The sequence below is a fragment of the Colossoma macropomum genome, unplaced genomic scaffold (genome assembly GCF_904425465.1).
Source record: "Colossoma macropomum unplaced genomic scaffold, Colossoma_macropomum, whole genome shotgun sequence".
Lineage (NCBI taxonomy): Eukaryota > Metazoa > Chordata > Actinopteri > Characiformes > Serrasalmidae > Colossoma > Colossoma macropomum.
The window spans coordinates 1,603,793-1,628,453 of NW_023496050.1; the positions used below are offsets into that span (position 1 = coordinate 1,603,793).

A 24,661-nucleotide genomic window follows, 5' to 3' on the forward strand; every position below is an offset into this window, starting at 1 on the left:
TGACTGACATAGACTCAAACTAAAAATAGTCTGCTGTTGATTACATGCACAGTGACCAAGCAGAGTCATTCAAAATGCCATAGCGTCACTGGCTCAACACAACATGCTGGGCGGGGCACTGCAGTGATCTATGGGTTTGGACGTGGGGCTGTGAGGGAAACCGGGCGGGCTGGGCTGCTGTGTTTTTAGAGCTAGCATACGTTAGCTACCAAAAATATGGAGAGTGACAGAATCAAATGGCACTTTAGCAACTGAGAGGTCTTACGAGGTTGAAAATTTATATGCACAACAGTATCAGCCACTGACTCAAACCGCAGAAGAGTTAGCTAACATAGTGCCAGAAAATGATTAGCAATGAGCAGCAGTGGCATCTGAATGGTAGCAAAAACATTCCATAAAACCGTGACAGCCAGCTTCTAATTATGTGTTCAGCAGAGTCCTGATTACTTAGAGGCACTGAATTCCATGGATTTCTTTGAACACTGTCTAAGTTTAATTCAGTTTGACATCAAGACTACATCACCGGTCAGCCAGGGTTTGCTGCAAAGGCCCTAAATCCCTACATTCTGCAAGCTGTTCATGGCACTTACCACTGTCACATCCATTTCAGTTCCCACTCAAATTCACGTTTCCCTTCATAAATTGAACTCTCAGATGCACACTCATGGAAAAGAAATTAATGGCAAGCAACACTGGAACCACAGAAAGCGAGAAAAAAAGTTCAAGAAAGGCTGTACAGATGAGAGGTCGACACAGTCGGTAACAATGACCATTTAACGTTAACCTTTCCTAAACCGTTTCGCTTTCCGTAGTTCCAGTGTTGCTTGCCATTGATTTCTGTTCAGTGAGCGCAGTGCCCGAGAGTTTGAGTTGTGGAGGGAAACGTGAATCGGATGCAACACTGGCAGCTTTATGGAGACTTGCAAGAATCCTCACTTAATTGGTCCAATATCTTTATTGCAAACTAAGCTTAGATTAATCAAGTTATTTACAGTTGGTACAGACAGCTGGCATGTCGCAGCGTTGTGAAGTGGTGCTGAGTGTGTGCTCAGTGTGTGGTCTCTAGTCTCCTCGCTCTAGGCTCCTGTGCTTTCATATTTATGAGTGCGGCCCAACTAGGGCATCATCAGGGGGCGGTAACTTTGTTTGACTGATTCACATATTGTGACGTGTCATGGTACGTTAGTACGAAGACATGTCATCCGTGCCTATAGCAGAGTTGAACCAGAGGGGTGCTGCAGAGTCAGACCATGACCATGACTTTTTGGTAAGTTTGGAAAGATGTGTTGACATTTTAAGCAAGGCTGGTATATTTTATTGTTACAGAACAGTGCATTTCAGCTGTTAATGAAAAAAAGGTCTTAGGGTGTAGTTACTTTTTAAAGATGCTGTATATAATTCTGGAGAACAACTGTTGAAATTTTAACTCAACAGCAAAACAATTACACGCCTCCCTTTAGTTCTCCATCAGAAGCTTCACCTCTCACATTTATGGACGCGCACTGCCTTGGTGAATGAGGCTGAGCTGGCAAACTTCTTTTTTAGATCTTCACCTTCACCTTCACTTCATGGTTAACCCCCTAGCCACATTGTTATGGGATGTAAGGGCAAGTTACCACGTAACCTACTGAGCGTAACTCTGAGAGTAATAACTTATTAAATGATGTAGCACTAACCTAAACCTATTAAATTGGTTATTTTCCTACTTCAACTAGTTAAACAACCATATTAGGTTGAGTACATATTTTTCAATAATAATAATAATAATAATAATAATAATAACAATATTAATAATAATAATAATGGTATTATTATTAGTAGTAGTCTTTTTTTATTCAAATATATAACTTATATTACATTATTGAAATATGTTTTACCAAGCACTGTAGTTCATGAAATTAGCCATAATTATTAAGAAACATATTTATATTTCTAAAGGCTCCATAAACAGTATATATAAATAGAAAATGAGAGCAAATGGGTTTGCGTCAAACCAAATGAGTAATATGTCAGCATTTTACCATTAGACTGCAGTTGTGCTGGCATGAAAATAGAGACCTATGTGTAGATAGCATCTACCATAAAACTAAACCAGTACAATTACTACTTAGTTCTGCAAGTTTCTTTTTCTTCTTAATAGAAAATTAAACATGAAAATGTTACAGAAAATTCTAAATAAACTTTAAATAAAGCTACAAACAGCTATTTTTCATGTCTAGTTATTCATTTTGAAAGCTGAAAGGTGCTAGAATTAATTATAACCATATTATGAAACAGATATTACCATGGTAGGCATAACAGTTGAATGATGCTGTGTGTATCTACCACTGAACAAGGAAAATGTGCTTAGAAATTTGAAAGTAAGATGCATGTTTATCCACAAAACAAGCTGTTAATCATAGAAATATTAACATAAAAATATCTGATGTGTAGTAAGTGTGACATACCTTCATATTTTATGTTTTCTCATTCATTGTCCAGCGTTTGAATTAAGGGTTGTGCTGCTGGGCAAGAACAGCTCAGAGATCAGCAGAGTGGCAAACTCGATCCTGGGAAGAGACATGTTTGATACTGAAGCTCCTCCTCCTTCAGTACAGCGGCACAGTGAGAGAGCCAGAGGAAATGTGGAGGGAAGATATATCACCCTCATCAACACTCCTCACCTGTTTGATCCTGAACTCTCTATGTATAAGATCACAGTGCGGATTAAAGAGTGCATGTCTCTGTGTTCTCCTGGACCTCATGTTATAGTGCTGGTTCTACAGCCAGATGACTTCACTGAGACAGACAGCAACCGAATGGATCACATCTTCAGCTCTCTGTCTGAGGAGGCCCATAAATACACCCTGGTTCTGTCAACACAGGACAAAGAAACTGGCACCAGTGCAGGCCCAGTTCAGGAGAACATCATACAGAAAGTCATCACAAAATACAGTAACAGACATTTAGAGTGGAGTATGTTTAGTTGTGCAACTTTTGTGGAAATGATAGAAAAGATAGTTGAAGAGAATGGAGGGAGCCTTATCTGTGAGGAGTTTGAGGAGGCTCCACTTTCTTTAGAACAGAAAGGGTCTGAGCAAACAACAGAAGTGAAAGAGGATTATCATACAAAAGAGCAAGAGCATGAAGAAACAGAAGAACTACAAGAGTATGACCAAATGGAACTGGAGGAACATGAGGAGACAACAGAACTGCATGAATATGATCAAACAAAACAGCAAGGATTTGAAGGTGATCTACCTCAACAGAAGCAAGAGAAAATTAAAACACCTCTAATGACCAGTGTGACCAAACATTTAAGTGGTAAGTAACATTTTTATTACCCTCTCTGGCTATACTTCATCCACCTAAACTGTCACTCAAGGGCTCCTCCAAAAATCAGTTCTTGGAATTATTTGTTATTTAGATAAATTACCTTGATAACATTATACAACATTTCAACCTAGATTTTCATTGTTACACCCTGATGTACCCTGCACCAAATCTATCCAAAATCCACATGTACAACACAAAGAAAACATTAAAAATCGCTGAAATAGATTCCTCATCATGAAGTGAATATTTTTCTCCAATCTGTGTGTTCCACAATTAGTGACACCCCTAGAAATTCTAGTGATTGAAATTAACTGATTTAAAGTTCACCTGGGTGATTAGGAACACAAAAGCCAAGTTCCCTTAGTTACCCATCACTTCAAGAAAGACCAGAGAATACAGCAGAGAATACAGAATACAGAATGATGAGCTGCACAAATCAGGAAATGGCTACAGTTGAAAATGCCCATTTCCACTATCAAGGAAAAATTAAGAATTTTAAAGCAATCAGAGATGTTAAGAATATGATGAGAAGAGGACATATGCCTGTACTGACTGCACACACAGTGAGGATGATTACGGTATAGTATGGTTGGAGTGGCCAAAGATTCTACAAGGATCACAACTGGAGATATTCACACATTAGGTAGTCTTAAGGTCAGAATGTCTCCAAAACTACAATCAGATGGCACATGATGCCACCTACAGTGGATACAGAAAGTATTCAGACCCTTTGACTTTTTGCACACTTTATTGTGTTGTTGATGTAATTCATATAATTTCCTTTTTTACCCATCAATCTACACTTAATTTCCAATGATAATGAAGTTAAACATGTTTTTAGAGTCAAAAATAAATAAAAACTAAAATCTCTTATTCAGAAAAGTATTCAAACCTTTTGCTGTGGCACAATTATTGTCAGGTGGTCACTCTATAAGAGCTCCAAAAGTCCTGTGCAAAGATGGCAGAACCTGTAAGACTGACACTTACAGCCCTCCATAAATCAGGCCTTTACTGCAGAATGGCAAGATGGAAGACACTGTTACATAAAATGCTTATGACAGCCTGCCTGGAGTTTGCTAAACAGCATGTTAAGCACTCAGCAACATGAGGTAAAATATTCTTTGGGCTGATGAGACAAAAAAATAATCTCTTTGTGCAGTACAGCAAGCACTATGTCTGGTGAAAAACAGGCACTGCACATTACGTGGCTAATACCACCCCTACAGTGAGACGTGGTGGTGGCAGCAATGGGGGTGTTTCTCAGCAGCAGGGATAAAGGGACAGGTAAGAATTGAGGATGAGAGCTGCCAAATACAGGAACATCCTTGAAGAAAGGGTTTGGCATACATACAAAGATAGCCATGCAGAAAAGAAGCTCACTGTGAAGTATGGTGGTGGATCTGTAATGTCGTGGATCTGTTTTCCTTCCACAAGCCCTGGACAACTTGTTCGGATACATGGTATGCTATACAACCAGATAATAATCAAAATGTGACTGCCTCATCCAGGAAACTGGGCCAGAGTTGGATCTTTCAGTTGGACAATGATCCAAAATATACCTCAAAATCAACACAAAAATGGTTCACTGACCACAGAGCCAAGGTTTTGCCATGGCCATTCCAGTCACCTTGAACCTGTGGGATGAGCTAAAGAGGAGAGTCTGCAAGCATTAACCTTAAACTCAGGAAACAGGTACGGGTCAAATCCAAAAAGGGCAGCAAGTAAAGACACACAAACATAACAACAGGCAAAAACAATCCAAAAGGGGTCAGGCAAAAAAGGGTAAGTCAAAATACAGAAGATCAGTCAAAACCAGAAAATGCAATACAGGAAACAAACGCTCAGTAGCTAAAGAAATAAGCAATACCTATAAGGGTCCAGTCTGCACCACCGGCCGCCAGCAGGGGGCGACAGTGGCATGGTGCCCAGCCTGCGCCACTGGCTGCCAGCAGAGGGCGACGGCGGAGAAGTGCCATAACTTAGGAGAACTCCAATTCCCAGAAGCCCTCAGGCTGATTAGGCCCAACCTGACACACCTGTGGACTCCTCTACTTAAGGCTGTGGCAAACAGCAGCCCTTTGTCACACCTTTGTAGAGGGGTGACCGGTACGGTCTGCAGCCCAGGTGGGTATTTAAACAAAAAGTAAAGAAAAGAAAAGAAAAAAAAGAAAAGAAAAAAAAGAAAAGAAAAGAGAGCTGGAAAAACAAAAGAGGGTAATTGCCCCAAAATTACTCCAAAAAAAAAGACACAAGAAGGCTTGAGCTACAAGCTACTCCAAGCTATACAAAAGGTGTTTGTTCTAAAAGCAAACAAGTGAAACATAAAGTCTGCCTTCCCTGCATAATTACAGTGGAAGAGTCTTTTGTTTTCTCATTCTTTTATTTCACGTTTCTAGTTCAGCCTTTGTCAGCCGATCAGTATGTCGGCGGTTTGAGCCTGGCTCTGAGTCATCTCAATCCCAACATGCCAAATTCACATCCCATTACCTCAATAACTTTATGTAACACCCTTTCTCATGGGTTTTCATCTTTGCACTTGGGTTCGCCTCCCTGCCATCCCATAACAGAAAGATGTGACCACGATGGACCCAGCAGAGTTGGAACCCATCAAAACTGCCCTGCAAAGTCAGGGTGTCATTATTGGCTGGCATGAGCAGCTGTTACAGAACATGACGCAGCAGCTGACCCTTCTGGTCAGGGCACAGACTGAGGGGGTTCAGCCTGCCAGTGCTGCTGCTGCTCCTGCCCCTGCTTTGGAGCTGGGTTTCATAGGCCCATCCTCCTCTCCCGCAGGAGCAGGCTTCTTCTTCGTTGGAAAGAAGGATGGAGGCCTCCGCCCTTACGTGGATTACCGTGGTCTCAACACCATCACCATAAAAGACCGCCATCCCCTGCCCCTCATGTCAACAGCATTTGAGGCACTGCAGCAAGCCGCAATATTCACTAAGCTGGACTTGCACAATGCTTACAACCTCATCTGCATTAGGCAGGGGGATGAATGGAAGACGGCGTTCATCACCCCCACTGGGCATTATGAGTACCAGGTAATGCCCTTCGGGCTAATGAACGCCCTGGCAGTCTTCCAGCACTTCATTAATGCAGTCCTCAGAGAGGCCCTGGGTCATTAATGTGTACGTCTACCTCGATGACATACTCATTTACAGTCGCTCCCTCGAGGAACACGTCGGGCACGTCAGGCGGATCCTGCAGCTATTGCTGGAGAACCGCCTATACGTTAAGCTGGAGAAGTCGGTGTTCCATGTCTCTACAGTACCCTTTTTGGGCAGCCGTGGTCCAAATCTCTGAGCTACAAACTGCTCCAAGCCATACAAAAGGTGTTTGCTCTAAGAGCAAACAAGTGAAACATAAAGTCTGCCTTCCCTTCATAATTACTGTGGAAGAGTCTTTTGTTTTCTCATTATATTTTATTTCACGTTTCTAGTTCAGCCTTAGTTTGAGCACGCTGCTTTCAGCGTTTCCTTTGTTTGCCATGTTTCCCGCCTTTTTATTTCCCATTCCTTAAGGTGTTTTACCCATTGTTGCCTGTGCTGCCCAATGGCGCAGCGGTAACTCCACGGACCACCAATTTGTACATCGCGGTCTGAGCCTGGCTCTGGGTCACTTCAATCCTAACGTGCCAAATTCATATCCCATTACCTCAATAAATTTATGTAACACCCTTTCTCATGGGTTTTCATCTTTGCACTTGGGTTTGCCTCCCTGCCATCCCGTAACAGAAAGGTGTGACCACCATGGACCCAGCAGAGTTGGAACCTATCAAAACTGCCCTGCAAAGTCAGGGTGCCGTTATTGGCCAGCATGAGCAGGTATAGGACATGATGCAGCAGCTGACCCTTCTGGTCAGGGCACAGACTGAGGGGGTTCAGCCTGCCAGTGCTGCTACTGCTCCTGCCCCTGCTTTGGAGCTGGGTTTCATACGCCCATCCTCCTCTCCTGCAGGAGCAGCCTTCTTCTTCGTTGGAAAGAAGGATGGAGGCCTCCACTGGGCATTATGAGTACCGGGTAATGCCCTTCAGCCTGGCTCTGGGTCACTTCAATCCCAATGTGCCAAATTCACATCCCATTACCTCAATAAATTTATTTAACACCCTTTCTCATGGGTTTTCATCTTTGCACTTGGGTTTGCCTCCCTGCCATCCCGTAACAGAAAGGTGTGACCACCATGGACCCAGCAGAGTTGGAACCTATCAAAACTGCCCTGCAAAGTCAGGGTGCCGTTATTGGCCAGCATGAGCAGGTATAGGACATGATGCAGCAGCTGACCCTTCTGGTCAGGGCACAGACTGAGGGGGTTCAGCCTGCCAGTGCTGCTACTGCTCCTGCCCCTGCTTTGGAGCTGGGTTTCATACGCCCATCCTCCTCTCCTGCAGGAGCAGCCTTCTTCTTCGTTGGAAAGAAGGATGGAGGCCTCCACTGGGCATTATGAGTACCGGGTAATGCCCTTCAGCCTGGCTCTGGGTCACTTCAATCCCAATGTGCCAAATTCACATCCCATTACCTCAATAAATTTATTTAACACCCTTTCTCATGGGTTTTCATCTTTGCACTTCGGTCCGCCTCCCTGCCGTCCCGTAACAATACCTCGCACTGAACTGTTCTAAAAGCCCGGGCTTTATAGTAAAGCTAATGAGAGGTCAACAGGTGTTACAGATTAGTATTCAGGAGAGAGAGATCTGTGATTGGAGCATGCTGGAGGGTCAGGAGTCATGTGATCTCCCAGAAGAGTCTGGGAGATGGAGTCCATGGAAACCTCTGAGCCAGAGGAATGCATGACAGTATCACGCCCTGTCCACATTAATATTTTGTTTCAAAATGTGTTTCTCAAGTGTACAATTCACCTTTGACTTAAAAACAATTGCATTTACTATACAGTGTGTAGTGCATTTACTGTATAGCATGAATTGTGGACCCTTAAAGACCCATGTGTGTGCCATTCCAAGCTATCTCCAGTCAACTGAAACTGCAAAAGGAAGACTCCAGCTAGACACAGCTCAATATTTTTTCAAACACACAAGATACACCTGACCACAATTTGGAGTGCCACAGCAAAGGGTCTGAATAGTTTTGTGAAAAAGAGATTTAATTTTTTTGATTTTTAATTAATTTTTGAAAAAAAAAATAAAAACCTGTTTTCATTATGGGTGATTAAATGTAAATTGGTAAGTAAATATGGCAATCATATCCATTCAACATCAAATCCATTAAACACATTTAAGTGTGCAAAAAATCAACTGCTCTGGATATTTTCTGAACCCACTGTACGATAGTTCTGAAATAAGGTTTCGCCTTAAACATATTTTTAAATACATGCAATATGGAGGTACATAAATTGTGTTGTAAGGCAAAAAAGTCTCCAAAGAAGCCCTTTTCATTTTTTGTGTCTAAATTAATAGTACTCTTTTTGATGATCTCTAAATGCTTCATGTGCTGCTGTGCAAAACCTGTGTAAAACTTAAACTCTCCACAACCTGTGTCCATAAATGTATATAATTGCTCATAAACAGCAGCCTAATTACACAGTGATGCTGTTTCAGATGTCTGATCTTTTTTACCAGCTGCTTTAAGATTAAGACTTCTAAACACACAGTAATGTTAGTTTAAATTACACTGTGTGTAAGACTGTGAGGTATGTTACATGAGGCTCAAGTTGATTTCCTATTTGCCAGCCTCTTATTCAAAATTTCAGTTCCACCTTAAAGGTGATGCAGTCGCATTCTGGCCCCTGTATAGGCACCAGGATCTAACTGCTGTACTATTTAAGGTGGAACTGAAAATTTGAACAACAAGCTGGCAAAGAAGAACTTCAGCTTTGCCGCTGCTACCAGAGAAATCTAGAACCAAACTTTGTTCTTCAGGGTAGCTTACAAGAAAGAAATACTTTTATGGAAACTAGAAATTTTGTTCATTCGTACTGTATTTATTTCTGTTTATTCTATTAATATTTGTTTTTTTATAAAAGCACAAAAACATACTGCCAAGATAAATGGTTTAATACAATGTTCTTAGCTGCCTTTAACTTTTGCAGTGTACTGAATGTGAGGAACTGTTGCTACACTAATTAAAGTTCTTGAGGACAATAACAGTCAGCCTTGAAGATGGTGTATTTTGCCTATATGGTATGTAAGTCATGAGAAATAGTCTGTAATTAATTAAGTAGTAAATAAGCACATTTGTCCAGCTGCAATCCAGGAATGCATGTTTTCAGTTTCCATCAAGATTTACCTACAGGTAGTTGTTCAATGGTGGAGATTTCCCACAGCAAATAGGAGGAGTGATCTACTTTTTGCATATTTTCTTACAGATATATTAAATGCTGAGGATTAAGGTTAATCTGAACACTTGCGCAATATCCTGTCATTACCAAAATTGTTGCCAAAACAAAACAAAACAAAAAGTCTAATACAAAATCCTACAGGATCCATCATCTTATTTTGTTTCCATGTAGCCTACTGATTCCCCAGAGCATTCTGCAGATAACCTGTATATGCTATGCAACAATAACGTACTGAAAATTCAGCAAAAAATGTGCGTGCTGAAAAAAATTTCGGCAGACTGTTGAAAAACACTAGAATTTACATGCGAAAGGGTTTAAGCCTTTATATAAAAGGGGTACAATGGCTTCTAGGCTTAGTTGGCTCATTAAGAGCAACAGTGATACATGAAAAATTGATCCCAGTAATGTATTTTCTAGTTACATAAACATGTAAAAATGCGTAATGAATGACATATATTTTATTTCATAATCTAGACCAACCAGTGTAATATTTTACTTTCAGTCCATGTCTTTTTAGTTACCATGTGTTTCACTTTATAACACTGTTTCAGATCATTAATATCTCCTAATGAAAAACACAATTACAACGCATTCATTATCTAACATATTTTTAGATTAGACAATCAATTGGTAATCTTTAGCAGAACTTTCCCAACGAATTTGGAGATACACAATGCATACACAGCCTCAGTTGTAGGTGCTGATATGCAATTTGGTTCACACTGCCAAATACGAAGATCAAAACAAACACATGAGGGACACCAGTCAGTACAGTGTGGTCTGGTGCCTCCCATCTTCTCTGAGGATACCTGTTTCTGTGAATAATAATGTGAGATATAATCCTTCATATTACAGAGACTGCACACTGTGTAGTGCATTTCAATACTTTTAGAAATGTTGTAAAACACTACATTAGTTAGTAGTTCACCAGGAGCCCGTTAGATGCTATTAAGCAATTAATGTTGAATTGATCAGTGATATATGATTAGTTATTTTAAGAAACCATGGTTACTAAGTAGTTCTTTAAGAGCTGTATAAGACTCAGTTGTTATTGTTCAGTTAACAGTGAACTACCCTAATCAACAGTTCACTATGACTTACTGTGTAATAAAAAGTACTCATTGGCAGTTAATAGTAATTACCTTATTTTAAGTGTTAATGCAGCACTACTCATTCGTCCCTGCTTAGTTCCTGAATAGTTACCTATTAAACTATAAAATAGTATTGGAAAGTGTAACACAAGTGTAAAACCACAGTTTTATTAATGCTTTATGAAAGGGCAAAGGGCAGATTTGACCACTTGACTGGGCTGGTACACTGTAAAAGAATACCCTTTAAAATTACAACAACTTCCTGGCAGCAGAATTTCCCAGACATCAGGAAAAATATCTCTAAAAACCTTTCACATTCAACCACATTTCAACCATGTCAGAGAAAGACATCTTCTCAACACCTTTTCAGCTGACTTGTACCCACAGAGTACAATAGTTTCTCACCTTTTCATGCAATGATGGGTTGCTTGACGTTTGTGCTAAAATGACATCTAAAATATAAATATACCTTTTGATAAAGCAATATTTGCAGATTTATAAGATTTCTGCAACTAATAATTTGCCTATATTTCTTGTGTAAATTGTCATTTTTTTCTAATGTTATGTTACTGAAAATTGACATGTATGGTGTATGTATGGGTTTTTTTTTTTTCAGCACCCAAACCAAGATCAAACGTAGTCCTGCTTGGGAGGGAAAAAGAAGCGAAGACTTCAATATCTAAACTTCTACTTGGTAAAAAATTCTCTACATCTCACATGGCCAAGAAAGTGAAACAGAAGTCCAGTTCAGTGTATGTGAGAATGATGGGAGAGGTATCTGGACATCTGGTCACTCTGGTGGAGATGCCAGCTCTCTACAACACTCAGCTCTCAGAAAAGGAACTGATACAGGAGGCTTTCCACTGTGTCTCTCTCTGTGGTCCTGGAGTTCATGCCTTTTTCATAGTCATTTCTGAAGGCTGCCTCACTGATGAAGACAAAGGAGAAATGGAAATGATCCAGAGGATTTTCGGTTCAGGACTCAACAAGAACACTATAGTCCTGATCAGCCAGCAATCTCAGAGCAAAAAACTAGATGCCAATGTTAAGAAATTGATAAAGGCTTTTGGCAGACGATACAAATTTGTTGATGGCGAAACAGATTCAACACAGCTGATTAAATGTTTGAAGTTGCTTCATACAGAGAGCAGAGGGAGCCTGTACACCATGGACATGTATGTAGATGCCCAGGTTGAAACACAGCTGCAGTACAAAAGACAGATTGAAAATCTACAACAGAAAATCAGTGATCTCACACTGAGAAACTGGAGTCAAACGCAAGGTAAGATGTTTTATTTTTAGAAAAATCATTATGTGTATATACTGACTGAGCACTTACTAGGTACAGCTACCTAATCTACACTATTGTCAATTCTGTGTCCTCCACTTACTACATAGGTGCACTTTGTAGTTGTACAATAACAGACTGCAGTCCATCTGTTTCTCTGCACAATTTGTTAGCCCCCTTTTACCCTTTTCTTCAATGGTCAGGACCCCCTAGGACCACCATAGAGCAGGTATTATTTGGGTGGTGGATTATTCTCAGCACTGCAGTGACACTGACATGGTGGTGGCATGTTAGGGTAAAATTCAATACAAGTAAAAAATATAAGTAAAAAATAGCAGCATAAAAGTCACTCGTGATATCATGATATTGCTATGCAATACTGTGACCATGTACATTGTTGTGATGTGAGAATGCATTGTGAAGACTGGACATTCTATTAATTATGCCTCCTAATGCATTGCATTTGAGTTGTTTCAAACATGCCCCCCTGTCATTTAGGTAGTAGCTGTATGAAAAGTGCTTTACAGGCAGGTGATAAAGTTCTGTCACAGTGATCAAAGAAAATAATGTTGAATTTAGTGGTTTTCTTCCATTACTGCTATAGTTCATTAACAGGAAACAAAATAAAATTGAATAAATAAACTTTCAGGGTACTGATAAATTAAAATTGAGCCCATAACATAGTTAGAATTAAGAAGATGACTAAAAAAGAAAGGTAAAAGTTTAATTGAAATCTAAAATAAAGAGATTTAATTTAGTGACTTATTTTTTTAAAAAATGTATTGTACAGTCAGTTTGTAGAAGGCATGTAATCTGCAGATCTAAGACAATGTTCAGGAACATAGAAAGACAGGTGTTCAGCCATTTAGAACTTTAAAAAACTACACACTTAAAATAATTGTTTTCATGCCAGTGGCAACTCAAAGTGCTTCGCAGACAAGTGACAAAGCTTAACAGTAATATAAGAAATGAGTACTAATATAAAATCATATATAAAAAAAATGGCAGATCGAATTAAAAAGATGAATGCCAAGAGACAGAGTTTTAATTAAATGCCAAATGAAAGAGATACATTTTTCAATGTTTCTTAAAAGTTTGCACTGAGCTTGACTGTCTTATAGAAGATGTAATTGTGTTCCACAGTTTAGAAGCATAATAACTGAAAGAGTCTCTCCATGTTTTCTGTGTTTTACGGAAGATATTTGCTGAAGGTCAGTATCTGCAGGACTAAGATCACATGCTGGGACATAAACGGACAGACATTCTGTGATGCGAGTGGGTGCGTTAAGGTCATTTAGAGCCTTAAAAACTAGCAGCAGAACTTTAAAATCTATTCTGAAAGAAACAGGTAGCCAGTGAAGTTCTTTCAAAATAGGGGTAATATGATCTCTCTTTTTTGTCTTTGTTAGGATTCATGCTGCTGCATTTTGTATGAACTGTAGAGGATGGATTATTTTCTTAGGAAGTCCAATGAGAAGAGCATTACAGTAATCAACTCTGCTTGTAACAAATGCATGAACAAGTTTCTCTGCGTCGCTTTGAGATAGAAGAAGCTGAACTTTAGTGATATTTCTCAAATGATAAAAAGCTACTTTAGTGACTGCATTTACATTTGGCATAAAACAGAGCTCAGATCTGAACATGATGATCACACCCAGGTTTCATACATGAAGCTAAAAAATTGAGCTTGTCAGAAAGCAGCTTTTTCTGAGTTTTAATATCAAGAATCAGTATCTCAGTTTTTTGTGATATCCACTGAGAAATATCTGAATCAGCATCTGATAAGCCTGTCTATAGAGTCTTGATTATCAGAAGGAATGGAAATGTTAATTGTGTGTCGTCAGCACAGCTATGGAAATTGATATGTTTCCTAATGACATCAACTAGAGGTAACATACAAAGAGAAAAGCAAAGGCCCTAAAACTGAACCTTGTTGGACTCCACAAGAAATGTTTCTTTGGTGAATGATTTCCGAGAAAAAACAAGAACTGGCTATTCTCTAAATATGATTTAAACCATTCTAAAGCTGTGCCTAAGAAGACTACCCAGTATTCAAACAGGTGGATTAGAATCTTGTGATCAACAGTATCAAAAGCTGCACTAAGATCCAATAAGACTAGAATAGAAGGATTTTATATATCCTATATAGAGCCATTGTCTTTATTAATGAACCCTTGAAAAAACATTACTTTAGAGTGCAGTACAAGCAGTTTAAAATCTGAAAGATACAGGTAGCCAGTGTAAGTCTTTCACAAATGTGTGATATGCACTCTTTTTCTTTTTTCATTAGGATCTATTTACTCATTTTTAATATCATATGCATAAATGAAATATAATATTTAATGAATAAATATGGTCAATAACAGTAACAGCATCAACTATTATGGTTCTGTATTTTTAAAACTGTATTACTTTGCTTTTTGTAATAGAAAGAACAAACTCCAGGAGACTTATTATGACAGAAATTAGTTTTAAATATATAACAAATTACTGTCAATTGATAATTTTTAAAAGGAAATATGTAATAATTTACACTAATAAATTAAAGTTGATTTTTAAAATAGTTTTTAGAGCTTTCAAAGTTTGTTGCAGGGCATCAAAAGGCAACAATTTGGGATGCAGATTGGGAAGTTCAATGATCTCTCCCTGTACAGGTTCATCAAAAGGCCCTGAGACGTTGCGGATTGTTCTGCTGGGGAAGACAGGAGTTGGGAAGAGTGCAACAGGAAACACCATCTTGGGGAAAGAGGATATGTTCAATGAAGATATTGGTGGATCAGTTACTGTTGTGTGTCAGAAAGAGACAGCTGACATAAATGGGAGGCAGATCAATGTGATTGACACTCCAGGACTGTTTGATACTAATGTTCCTAATGTGGAGATCACTAAAGAGATCACTAAGTGCATCTCCATGGCAGCTCCAGGTCCACATGTGTTCCTCCTGGTGCTGAGCATTGGACAGCGCTTCACCCAAGAGGAGCAAGACACAGTGAATATGATCAGAGATACATTTGGTGAGAAATCTAAAATGTACACTATAGTGGTCTTCAGTAAAGGAGATTTGCTAAAAGGAAACACAGTTGAACAATATATACAGAAGTGTGGACCAACCTTGAAAAGATTTCTGTTTGACTTTGGTAACAGATATCATGTGCTCAACAACAGCAATAAAAGCTGCTCCACCCAGGTCACTGATCTACTGGAGAAGATTGACTCCATGGTGACAGTGAATGGAGGAAGCTGCTACACTAATGAGATGTTCCAGCAGGTAGAGAAAGCTCTACAAGATGAACAGGAGAGAATACTGAAGGAGAAAGAGGAGGAGATAGAAAGAGAGAAAGAAAGACTGAAAACCAAATATGAAGCTGAAATGGAGGGTATGAGAATAGAGATACAGAGAGAAAAAGAAAGACAAGAAGCAGAAGGGAGAAAAAGAGAGAAAGAATTTAAAGAAAAAGAACTGGAGATAAAAAGAGAGATGACTGAAAGGGAAAGGAAACAAAGAGAAGACATAAAGAGAAGAAAAGAAGAAGATGAGAAGAAGATGCAAGAGTGGATGGCTGAGATTAACAGAGAAAGAGAGGAGAACAGACAACGGTGGGAAAAACAAAGAGAGGAAGACCAGAGACGGAGAGATCAGGAGGAGGAGGAAAGAAGAAAGAAAGAAGAAGAATGGAAGAAGAAACAGAAAGAGGAAAGAGAGAAGTTTGAGAAAGAAAGAGAAGACATGAAAAAGACTGTAAGAGAAGAACTAATGAAATTACAGCATGGCTATAAACAAAAGGCAGAAGAGGAGGAGAAAAGACGAAAGGAACTGGAAGAGAAAATCCAGCGTGCAGAGGAAAGTAAAAAGAAGGAGCTACAAGAGCTGCAGTTCACTCAGCAGAGAGAGTGGATAAAGAGGATGGAGGAGGAGGAGAAGAGGAGAGACAAACAACAGAAATATTGGGAGAAAACAATTGCATCAATGGAGGAAGCCTGGTATTTACAGCAGGCTAGAAAGCAAAAACATTATGAATGGGAAAAGCAAAAAGAAAAGGAGGAGAGAGATTTAAAAGAAAAGGAGAGAAAAGAGAAAGAAGAACAGGAGAGGAAACGAATAGAAAATGAGGCAAATGAAAAAATAAGACAGATGAAGGAACAACTGGAGGCACAAAGAGAGAAAGAGGAGAAAGAAAGAAATGAAAAAGAAGAACAACTCAGAAAGGAAATGGAAAAACAATTACTGATGCAGATGGAGACTTTTACAAAAGAGAGAGAGGAGATAGAGACAATGTGGTGTGAAGTGGAAAGGACAAATCTTGAAATAATTGTAGAGATTCACCAAAGACAGATGGAGAATCTTAAAACACAGACTGAACGAATAGCAAGAAAACAGGCAGAGGAGGATTTTTATGTCAAACTTGATCAAAAGGTAAAAGTGGCGAGAGTCAAAGGATTTGTAGAGGGTTGTGCAGAGGTAGAGGCAGAAAGAACAGCACTGGGCAGAAGAGTAGATCGATTTGTTCATCATGTTTGTAAGACAAAGAAGGATGAAATAGAGGAAGAAGACAGACAATCTGATATGAAAGGTAGTTTCAGTACACATTTAACAACATATGTTTAACAACATATAACTGCATTCCATTCTGTCGTTTTCTTTAGAACATTTAATGTTTTCTTAATGTTAAATTGGTTCACTTTCCAGCAGAAGCTTCCCTGAAGCTCATACTGTTTTACTTTGCGTGATCACAAATCTGTGTAATAGTTACTAATATAATTTTATGTACTTTTTCATTTACTAAGTATTATTTTTAACAATCTTAGAAGAGCATTCCTCATGCTTTGCTTTCTATTCCTTGACATCACTGAACATACCAAAGTTTGACCACTATCAAGGGCATTATATTGAGACGATATGTCCTGTTAATCTATTACATTTATGTTTTGCATAGTTTCATTTAACACAATTTATGGTAATCCTGAAAGTGCTAAAAGTGATAATTATGAACGTAAAAAAGCCATGTTATTTGAAATGGCAAGGTTTCTCAATCGAGTACAATCAGGGGCAAAAAGTGGTAGACTGAATGGTGACCGAGTTGCCAGACAGATGACAGGGGACAGATACCCATGCTAATACCTCAAATATGCTAACTCATTAGTGAGGACATCACCCAAATGCACAAAATGTATCTATTTTCCTGGGGGCAGTCGTGGGCTGGAGGTTTGAAGGTCGCCGGTTTGATCCCTTGAGCCAACAGTACATGACTGAAGTGCTCTTGAGCAAGGCACCTAACCCCCAACTGCTCCCCAGGCACTGTGGATAGGGCTGCCTACCGCTCTGGGCAAGTGTGCTCACTGCTCCCTGGTGTGTGTTCACTAGTGTGTATGTGGTGTTTCGCTGCACGAATGGGTTAAAATGCAGAGGTGAAATTTCCCCGTTGTGGGATTAATAAGGGTCACTTAATCTAATTAATCTAATCTAAATGTAAGTTAATCTAATTGGGAAAGTGCCTAGTACAGGCCCTTTGGTCTTTTTTTGTACTTTCCCTGCACTGTTTGGTTTATTGTTTTATTTAAATAAAAAATAAATATGACTCAGTTACCAGTGCGAGGAGACAATGCAAGGCAGAAGTTATCCAGCTTCTAATTTGAATCAAAATTTTCCATTTCACCTTAAATGGAGCATCAGTAACATGTAACTGCTGCTCCATTTTAAATGGAATGGAAAATTTTAGTAAGAGGCTGGCAAATGGGAAGCCAACTTCCGCCTCTGAGAAAAAACAAGTCTCTGCTGCTACTTCTCCCCACAGGATTCATACAACTGCTAAGTGCCAATTCTAAATGGGCAAAACAAATAGCTCGCTCATAGAGATGTTCATAGTGTTACAACCCTTATGGTGCCTATGCCTGTTTTTTCTGCCTTGCCCTTTTGTCTTTCTCTTTTTCATGCTCCACTATGCTTTTATTAGGACCTGCACTTTAAACTTCAGATTGGCTACAGCAGGGGGTGCTCCAGCTATAAAAGGGCCTTGGAAAGCAAGATGGTGGTTGATTGCTTCGGTTGTTGCATCTGTGCCATCTGCTCACCCACTGACCAGATCAAACCCAGCACCTTGGTTTAGCTTGTCTTAATCAGCCTAGATGTTTCTTTAATGAATCATGTAACACTTGTTTTCTAAAGCAGGGGGTGAGTGCCCTGTTTTGTTTGCTACCATTTTCTCCTGGTTTGGTTCAGGGACACAGGGTAGTTGTTTGTATCTTTCTTTTCATCCTATGTGTTAGTTGACTTTGTTTCTAGCTGGTTTTGGGCAATAGTTCTCCACTGAAGACCTTTATCCCCTTTTATAATATCTTACTATATTGTATCTGGTAGATGGATAATGTAAACAAATTTATCTTTTTTCTGCTACCTTGTTATGTTGCCTTTAAGGAATGGCAATTCAGATCTGATCGATGAAAGGAATAATGTTGACATCTTTCTATCTTATCTGGGTTCATGGTGTTTGGTCTGCTGGTTGGGTTGGCATTTGGCCTATTTTTATGTACAACCTCTTTTAGAATCCTTTATGAGGTTATAACAATAGTTACCGTTTTGCACTTCTATTCAGCTGCAGAGTCTCTTTGGTGCATTCCGCAGTTTGCTGGGAGTGACTACAAAATCCACTCTCTAAGCCACTTATTTTTTGTCTTCCAAGAAAATAATTTGTGCAAAAACAAAAAAAAAATGTTTGGTAAGTTCAGTATTTATTTTTGTGTTTATTTACGTTAGCAATTCTTGTCTAAATCTGTATCAAAAATGTATCGTGATTCAAAAATGACAATACTGTCAAACGACAATACTGTCCATTTGCATATTGTCACACCCGTACTATATTCATAATGGACAGACTATAAGACTTTTTTCTCTATTGTCACAGAATTATGTGTCAATTCTGAGTAATACTTTACATGTGAATTATGTATCAATTCTGTATATTGTTTTACAAGTGAATGATGTGTCAATTCTATGCACTTTTTTAAAAGTTTTACTATGGCTGAGTAATATGACAATTTGTATCATTATCATGATAATTACAGTATGCTTTTCTGGATATCTTTTCTAAATATGGTGGATATTGTCAGTATTAAAAAAACACCTCTCAACTGCATTATCTCAACTACTTTCATTTAACAGGAGAGAAAGTTTTCCTGGTTGAACATGGAGTATGCTGGTGTGTGCGAGTGTGGCTCCCGATTTTTACTCAGTCTACTTGTTCATCTTTGTTGTCTGCTTGAGGTAACTCATTTTTCAATATTGTGTACAACTCAGGATGTTACCAGACACTGAAATGGCAAGTAAAATGCACCTCCGAATTAAAATAAAAAAGACATTGAAGCCGCAAACAAGAAAGCTGAAGTCATGGCTGCGGCGCCACTGCCTGGCACTGGACTTGCGCTATCAGAAGATCTCGAGAGGCTTTGTGCAGTACTTCATTCAGTGCATTCTGCACTAAAAAGAGAACTTGCATTCGAGGGGTTGAAGATGGCCTAAACGACAGTGACTGACTGGCGAGCACCAAGGCCGCCAAAGCAACATTACCAAGTAAAAATACTTTTTTAAAAGGGAAGTTAGATGACCTTGAGAATTGTGGTGGAGATCGAATCTGAGAGTGGTCGGCATTCCAGAAAATTTGGAAGGTTCGGAAATTGTAAAATTTATGACTGAGTTTTTTGAAGAAGTGCTGGGGACAGATTTCTACCCAAGACCTCTCCTGCTTTCGCATGCCCACTGAGTTGGATCTAAACCACCCAAATTCATGAATTAAGACCAAATGAGACCAAAAATGTACCTTGTTCTCTTCCACTACTTTCAAGACATGAATTGCATCATCAGCAGACTATATTTCCATGGGCATCAGGTGTTTTTCCAAGAGGATTTTAGTGCAAAGCTGGGGAGAAAACCAGTAGTGTTCAGGGAGGTAAAATCCCTGTTCTACAGGAAAGGAGTCAGATTCAGCCTCTTGTATCCTGCTCAGCTCCAGGTCGCCCATGAAAGTACAACTTCATTTCAAAAAAAAGTCGGGACGCTGTGCAAAATGTAAATAAAAACAAAACGCAATGATGTGCAAATCATTTAAACCATATATTTAATTGAAAATAGCACAAAGACAACATATTAAATTTCTTTGCACAACAGGGCAAACAGTCTTGACTTCACTGCACGAGTTTTAATAAGATTAACGATCTGTGTTGCTGTCTGTAGCACACTGCTCAACTCTGAAGGGAAAGTTTTTGCTGCTCTGTGAATCATACAGTGAGTGAAACGAACATGGGGAGCTACATCACGAACCATTGCCATTACCCCTTTGTTTTTCCCCATTATAGCACCTGCACCATCTGTGCACACACCAACACAACTGTCCCAGCACAGACCCATTTCATCCAGTTTGCTACTGAGCTTTTCAAAGATAGATCTCCTTGTGCATGTCCCTCCAGTGCACAGCAAAACTACAGATCCTTGAGCAGTTTTCCTTCATGGCAGTAGTGGACAAATACAAGCAGTTGGGATGCATTCAAAATGTCTGTCAACTCATCCAACTGCAAAGAAAATTTCTTTCCGCCCTTTAGTGTTTCTGTTCGTTGACACTTCTCATCGTTTGCCATCTCAGCAACACGGCGGCTGATGGTGTTATCAGAGAGTGGAGTTTTCTCAATGTCGCCAGCAAACTTAGCTCCATGCATATCTCTAGAAATATCCATGGCTGCCAGACGAATGAGTGTCTCTGCAATCGTATGGGGCTTTTTCGCTGTCGTGGTATCGCTGCGCATGATGTGGATGGCTCATTGGGATCGATGGGGTCGGATGGATGGCCTCACTTGTGGATTCCTCAGCTGAAACAACGCAGTCATTGTTTTTGCTACTCGCTTCAACTGATTTATCTTCACGGTTAGCCCTATTTTTAATTTTTGCTAGCCACCGATCCATTTTTCAGACTGTGTGCTGGACAACATTAGAGTAGCGTATGTAGTCAGCGAGACTAATCAGATGATCCTTCTAGTGGTTGAAAAATGAATTGTTTAGGACTGACGGGAAAGGTTCACCACAGTATTAAATTTTTCACTTCAGTGTTCGAAGTCAAAAATCTCATAATCTCGCACCCCTCCTGGACAGGTACCCCACAGGTTGAAAACCCCAGCATTAGTGCACATGGCATGGCTGACATGCACATCTGTGAAGGCACCATTAATGCTGAACAATATATACATGTTTTGGCAACATATGCTGCCATCCAGACAACGTCTTTTTCAGGGAAGGCCTTGCTTATTTCAGCAAGACAATGTGAAACCACATTCTGCATGTCTTACAACAGCATGGCTCTGCTTTCAAAGAGTCTGGGTGCTAAACTGGCCTGCCTGCAGCCCAGACCTGTCACCCACTGATAACATTTGGCACATGATGAAATTAAAAATATGACAAAAGACACCCTGAACTGTTGAGCAGCTGAAATCCTGTATCAAACAAGAACGGGAAAACATTTCACTTTCAGAACTACAGCAGTTGGGCTCCTCAGTTCCCAAATGCTTATAGAGTTTGTTAAAAGAAGAAGTGATGCAACACAGTGGTAAACATGCCCCCGTCCCAACTTTTTTTGGAATGTATTGTTGGCATGAAGTTCAAAATGGGCATATATTTTTCAAAAAACATAACATTTCTCAGTTTTAACATTTGATATGTTGTTTTTGTAGTATTTTCCTTTAAAAATATGGTTTACATGATTTGTATATTATTGCATCCTATTTTTATTTACATTCTTCACAGCATTCCAACTTTTTTGGAAATGGGGTTGTACAAAGCATTGTTTTGATACACCAGAGGCAGCCAAAGAGTTTTACTACTCATGCTGGGGAGAAAAAGAATGAGAAGAGCAATAACTTTTTAGGTTATTCATGCAGCACTGATGCAGCCTCCTGCAAAGGTAAACTGCTATCTTTCAGAATTCATATCCTTGCTTTTTTTTTTAATGTTTTGCTTGGATCAGTGGCTTAGAAAATATGTGTGTGTGTGTGTGTGTGTGTGTGTGTGTGTGTGTGTGTGTGTGTGTGTGGGTGTGTGTGTGTGCTTGGAATGTGTTATCTTTAGCCTTTATGTCCTAAAGATAGAACATAGGCATGCGTACAACAGGGATACAAATCTTAAAGATGGGAGCCATCCCCAATTTGATTTAAAGTTTCAGTTGCAGGGGAACGCTATGTTTTGAAATGCCTCAGTTGTGGAAGAATATCTAGGTTCTGGAGGTTAATGGGCATGGGGAGGGGTTGGTTTGGTGAATTACTATGGCAGCGTATTCTTTTTTTTGTTTTACGAATGGACTAGACTTATTTTTCATTGTGTGTTCTTACATGCAGCTTGTGCCTCTGTGATGTTTTAGATTGCAGGCCCTGTTCGTCTTTTAATACGATTAACATAGGCGACATTGATGGGGGCCATCCTGTGAGGTTTTTATCTTGGAATATAAGGAGACTTAAAGGTCCAGTAAAAAGAGCTAAAGTTTTTTCTCATCACTGTGTTCCACACTGTCGCTGTCAAAAAAAGTCAATTTTTTCCTGATTTTTAGTTTTCTGCATCATTTGAGCTCAGCAACAGTGCTTTACATTTAGTGAAAATTTCATAAGGAATGGACCAATAGAAATGCTCCAAAATTGCTTACAATTTCTTTGCATTAACTTACATTAAAAGTAAAGAAAGTTTTTGCCCTCTCTTGTAAAGTTACCACTTTGGAAATTTGTTTTGTTTTTCTCTGAACACAGTATCATAAAGTATGATATTAATGTATTCAAGACCTAAGAATAAAAGAGGCATTATAAAACATGGCAATTCTAATAATAAACTCTTATTTCCTTACTTATCATCAGTCCTCTTCATAGAAAACTTTTTTTGTGTTAAAAACATGTTATCCCCATGTTAAAGCAATTTTCTCATTTGAGTTGAAGGAAACATAGCTGCTTTTTTACAGATGAAACTACAAAATTATGCAGTGTTCCATATATGAAGTAAAGGAACTGTCCTGTATATACCCAGAATACCATTCTGAAAAAGCAGTACACTTTAACATGATAGTATTAAACTGTACTTAAACTATATATGGGATGCTTATTTTTTTTTTTTACTTTATACTTATTATTTTATCTATTGAATCTATTATTTTAGTCTACTTTTACAAAATGTACTTAGAAATATATACTGTGATTATTTTACAATAAAACAACGCTTTTGAAATGTGTGTACTAGGCGCACATACTACTTCTTTACTTCAATAAATTATGCTTGAAACATATTTTTGTGTAGCAAATGTGCTTTTTATGCTTACAATGAACGCTGCTTATTTTATGCTAAAACTATTTTAGTCATTCTAAAGAATGTGTATTATTTGTGTTAAATCTATGCTTCCGTGAAGTGTATTTGAAACAATGCATTCAGTGAAACATATTGTATAAGCAATATATCATTATTAGTGATAATTAATTTTGTATATATAAAGTACAAGTACCTTTTAAAACTGCATAAAATCATCTCTTTGCTAATTTGAGGTTCATTTTTATATCAAATGTAGGACTAACAGTGGAAAAAGCTACATGTCACGTCAACAGGATGTGAGTGTAATTACATCAAATAAACTTATAAAAAATAGATTTTTCAGTTATGAGTATAAATATATAAAAAATAAAAAATTGATTTTAAACTATGTGAAAATGATAACATTACTTTCCCTTGTGAAGAAGTAGCATGGTGGGGGAGAGTGAGAGCCAGCATGTTGAAAGAGTTCTGTGTGGCTTTGCAGCCCCAGACTCAGATTACCTTGGACAGAGATATTCCAAGAGCACAGAATAACGGTCATAAGATGATCTTGAGTCCGTGAAGTTATTAATTTGAAAGCTCAGTATTTTTTACTTCGCAAGTGTAAATATTTGAGTGTGGTGCTTTACTTTGAGAGCACTTTGGGAACTGAAAACCAAGTTGTCGTGGTGATGCTTCTGGGACCTCTGATCCACTCAACGATTCAACTACCTAACGTGGGTTACTGCCTTCAAAAGTGGTACCACCATTAAAAAGTATTTTTGCAGAACAATTCTTGTGTTTACACATACTACAGTTTATTGCTTAGCATACCAACTTAGCATACACTGTAATACACTCTGCCTTTTAATAAATTCCAAAATATTTGTGTTAGCTCAACACGTGTGAATTATCAAAATGGAAATGTTTAAGCTTAACACAGGGATGTGACTAGGTCCAGGCTATTGGGCTATAGCCCCAGAGGTTTTTTCAATAGCCCACAGATCCTTTTCTACGATTAAAATGAGAATAACTTATATATAATTTATGAGTCATCTCTAAGCACCTCAACTCTCACGGTCACTGGTCAAGAATGACTACTCCCAGAAGAATCAGAAGAATTGACTCTTTTGGAATCGACTCTCCATCAATAGTTGGGAAATGGTGCTGGAGCTCAGGAGACGACAGCGTTAACAATAGTACGAATGTGTTGCTTTTGTTGAAAAACAATGGGACAAGTGTTTTCTCATTTCTTCTTTCTGTTTTACTTTTGTGGTGTTTTACATCACAATAACACAATAACAGCAGTATTATTATGTCATTCTCTGCACTGCAGTGACACTGGCATGGTGATGTGTGTGGTACTGGTACTGGTG

General features: G+C 38.8%; 1 protein-coding gene across 1 annotated transcript; it reads left to right on the forward strand.

The window, feature by feature from the left end:
- Window positions 1-1,195: 1,195 nt before the first annotated feature.
- LOC118804497 lies at window positions 1,196-16,630 on the forward strand. The gene is made up of 11 exons (XM_036564984.1): window positions 1,196-1,232; window positions 2,482-3,307; window positions 5,712-5,733; window positions 5,883-6,359; window positions 6,418-6,585; window positions 7,053-7,142; window positions 7,276-7,380; window positions 7,484-7,573; window positions 7,707-7,794; window positions 11,318-11,983; window positions 14,644-16,630. The coding sequence occupies exons 1-11, from the start codon at window positions 1,196-1,198 to the stop codon at window positions 16,593-16,595; spliced, it is 4,521 nt and encodes a 1,506-aa protein (XP_036420877.1). The 3' UTR covers window positions 16,596-16,630.
- Window positions 16,631-24,661: the final 8,031 nt, after the last annotated feature.

Bases quoted from the DNA above. Each gene is read 5' to 3' on its own strand.
- LOC118804497 (XM_036564984.1), top strand. From the start codon at position 1,196: ATGTCATCCGTGCCTATAGCAGAGTTGAACCAGAGGG. The intron at 7,574-7,706 runs GTATAGGACATG...CCTCTCCTGCAG, and splicing joins TTATTGGCCAGCATGAGCAG to GAGCAGCCTTCTTCTTCGTT. The intron at 7,795-11,317 runs GTCACTTCAATC...TTTTTTTTTCAG, and splicing joins GCCCTTCAGCCTGGCTCTGG to CACCCAAACCAAGATCAAAC.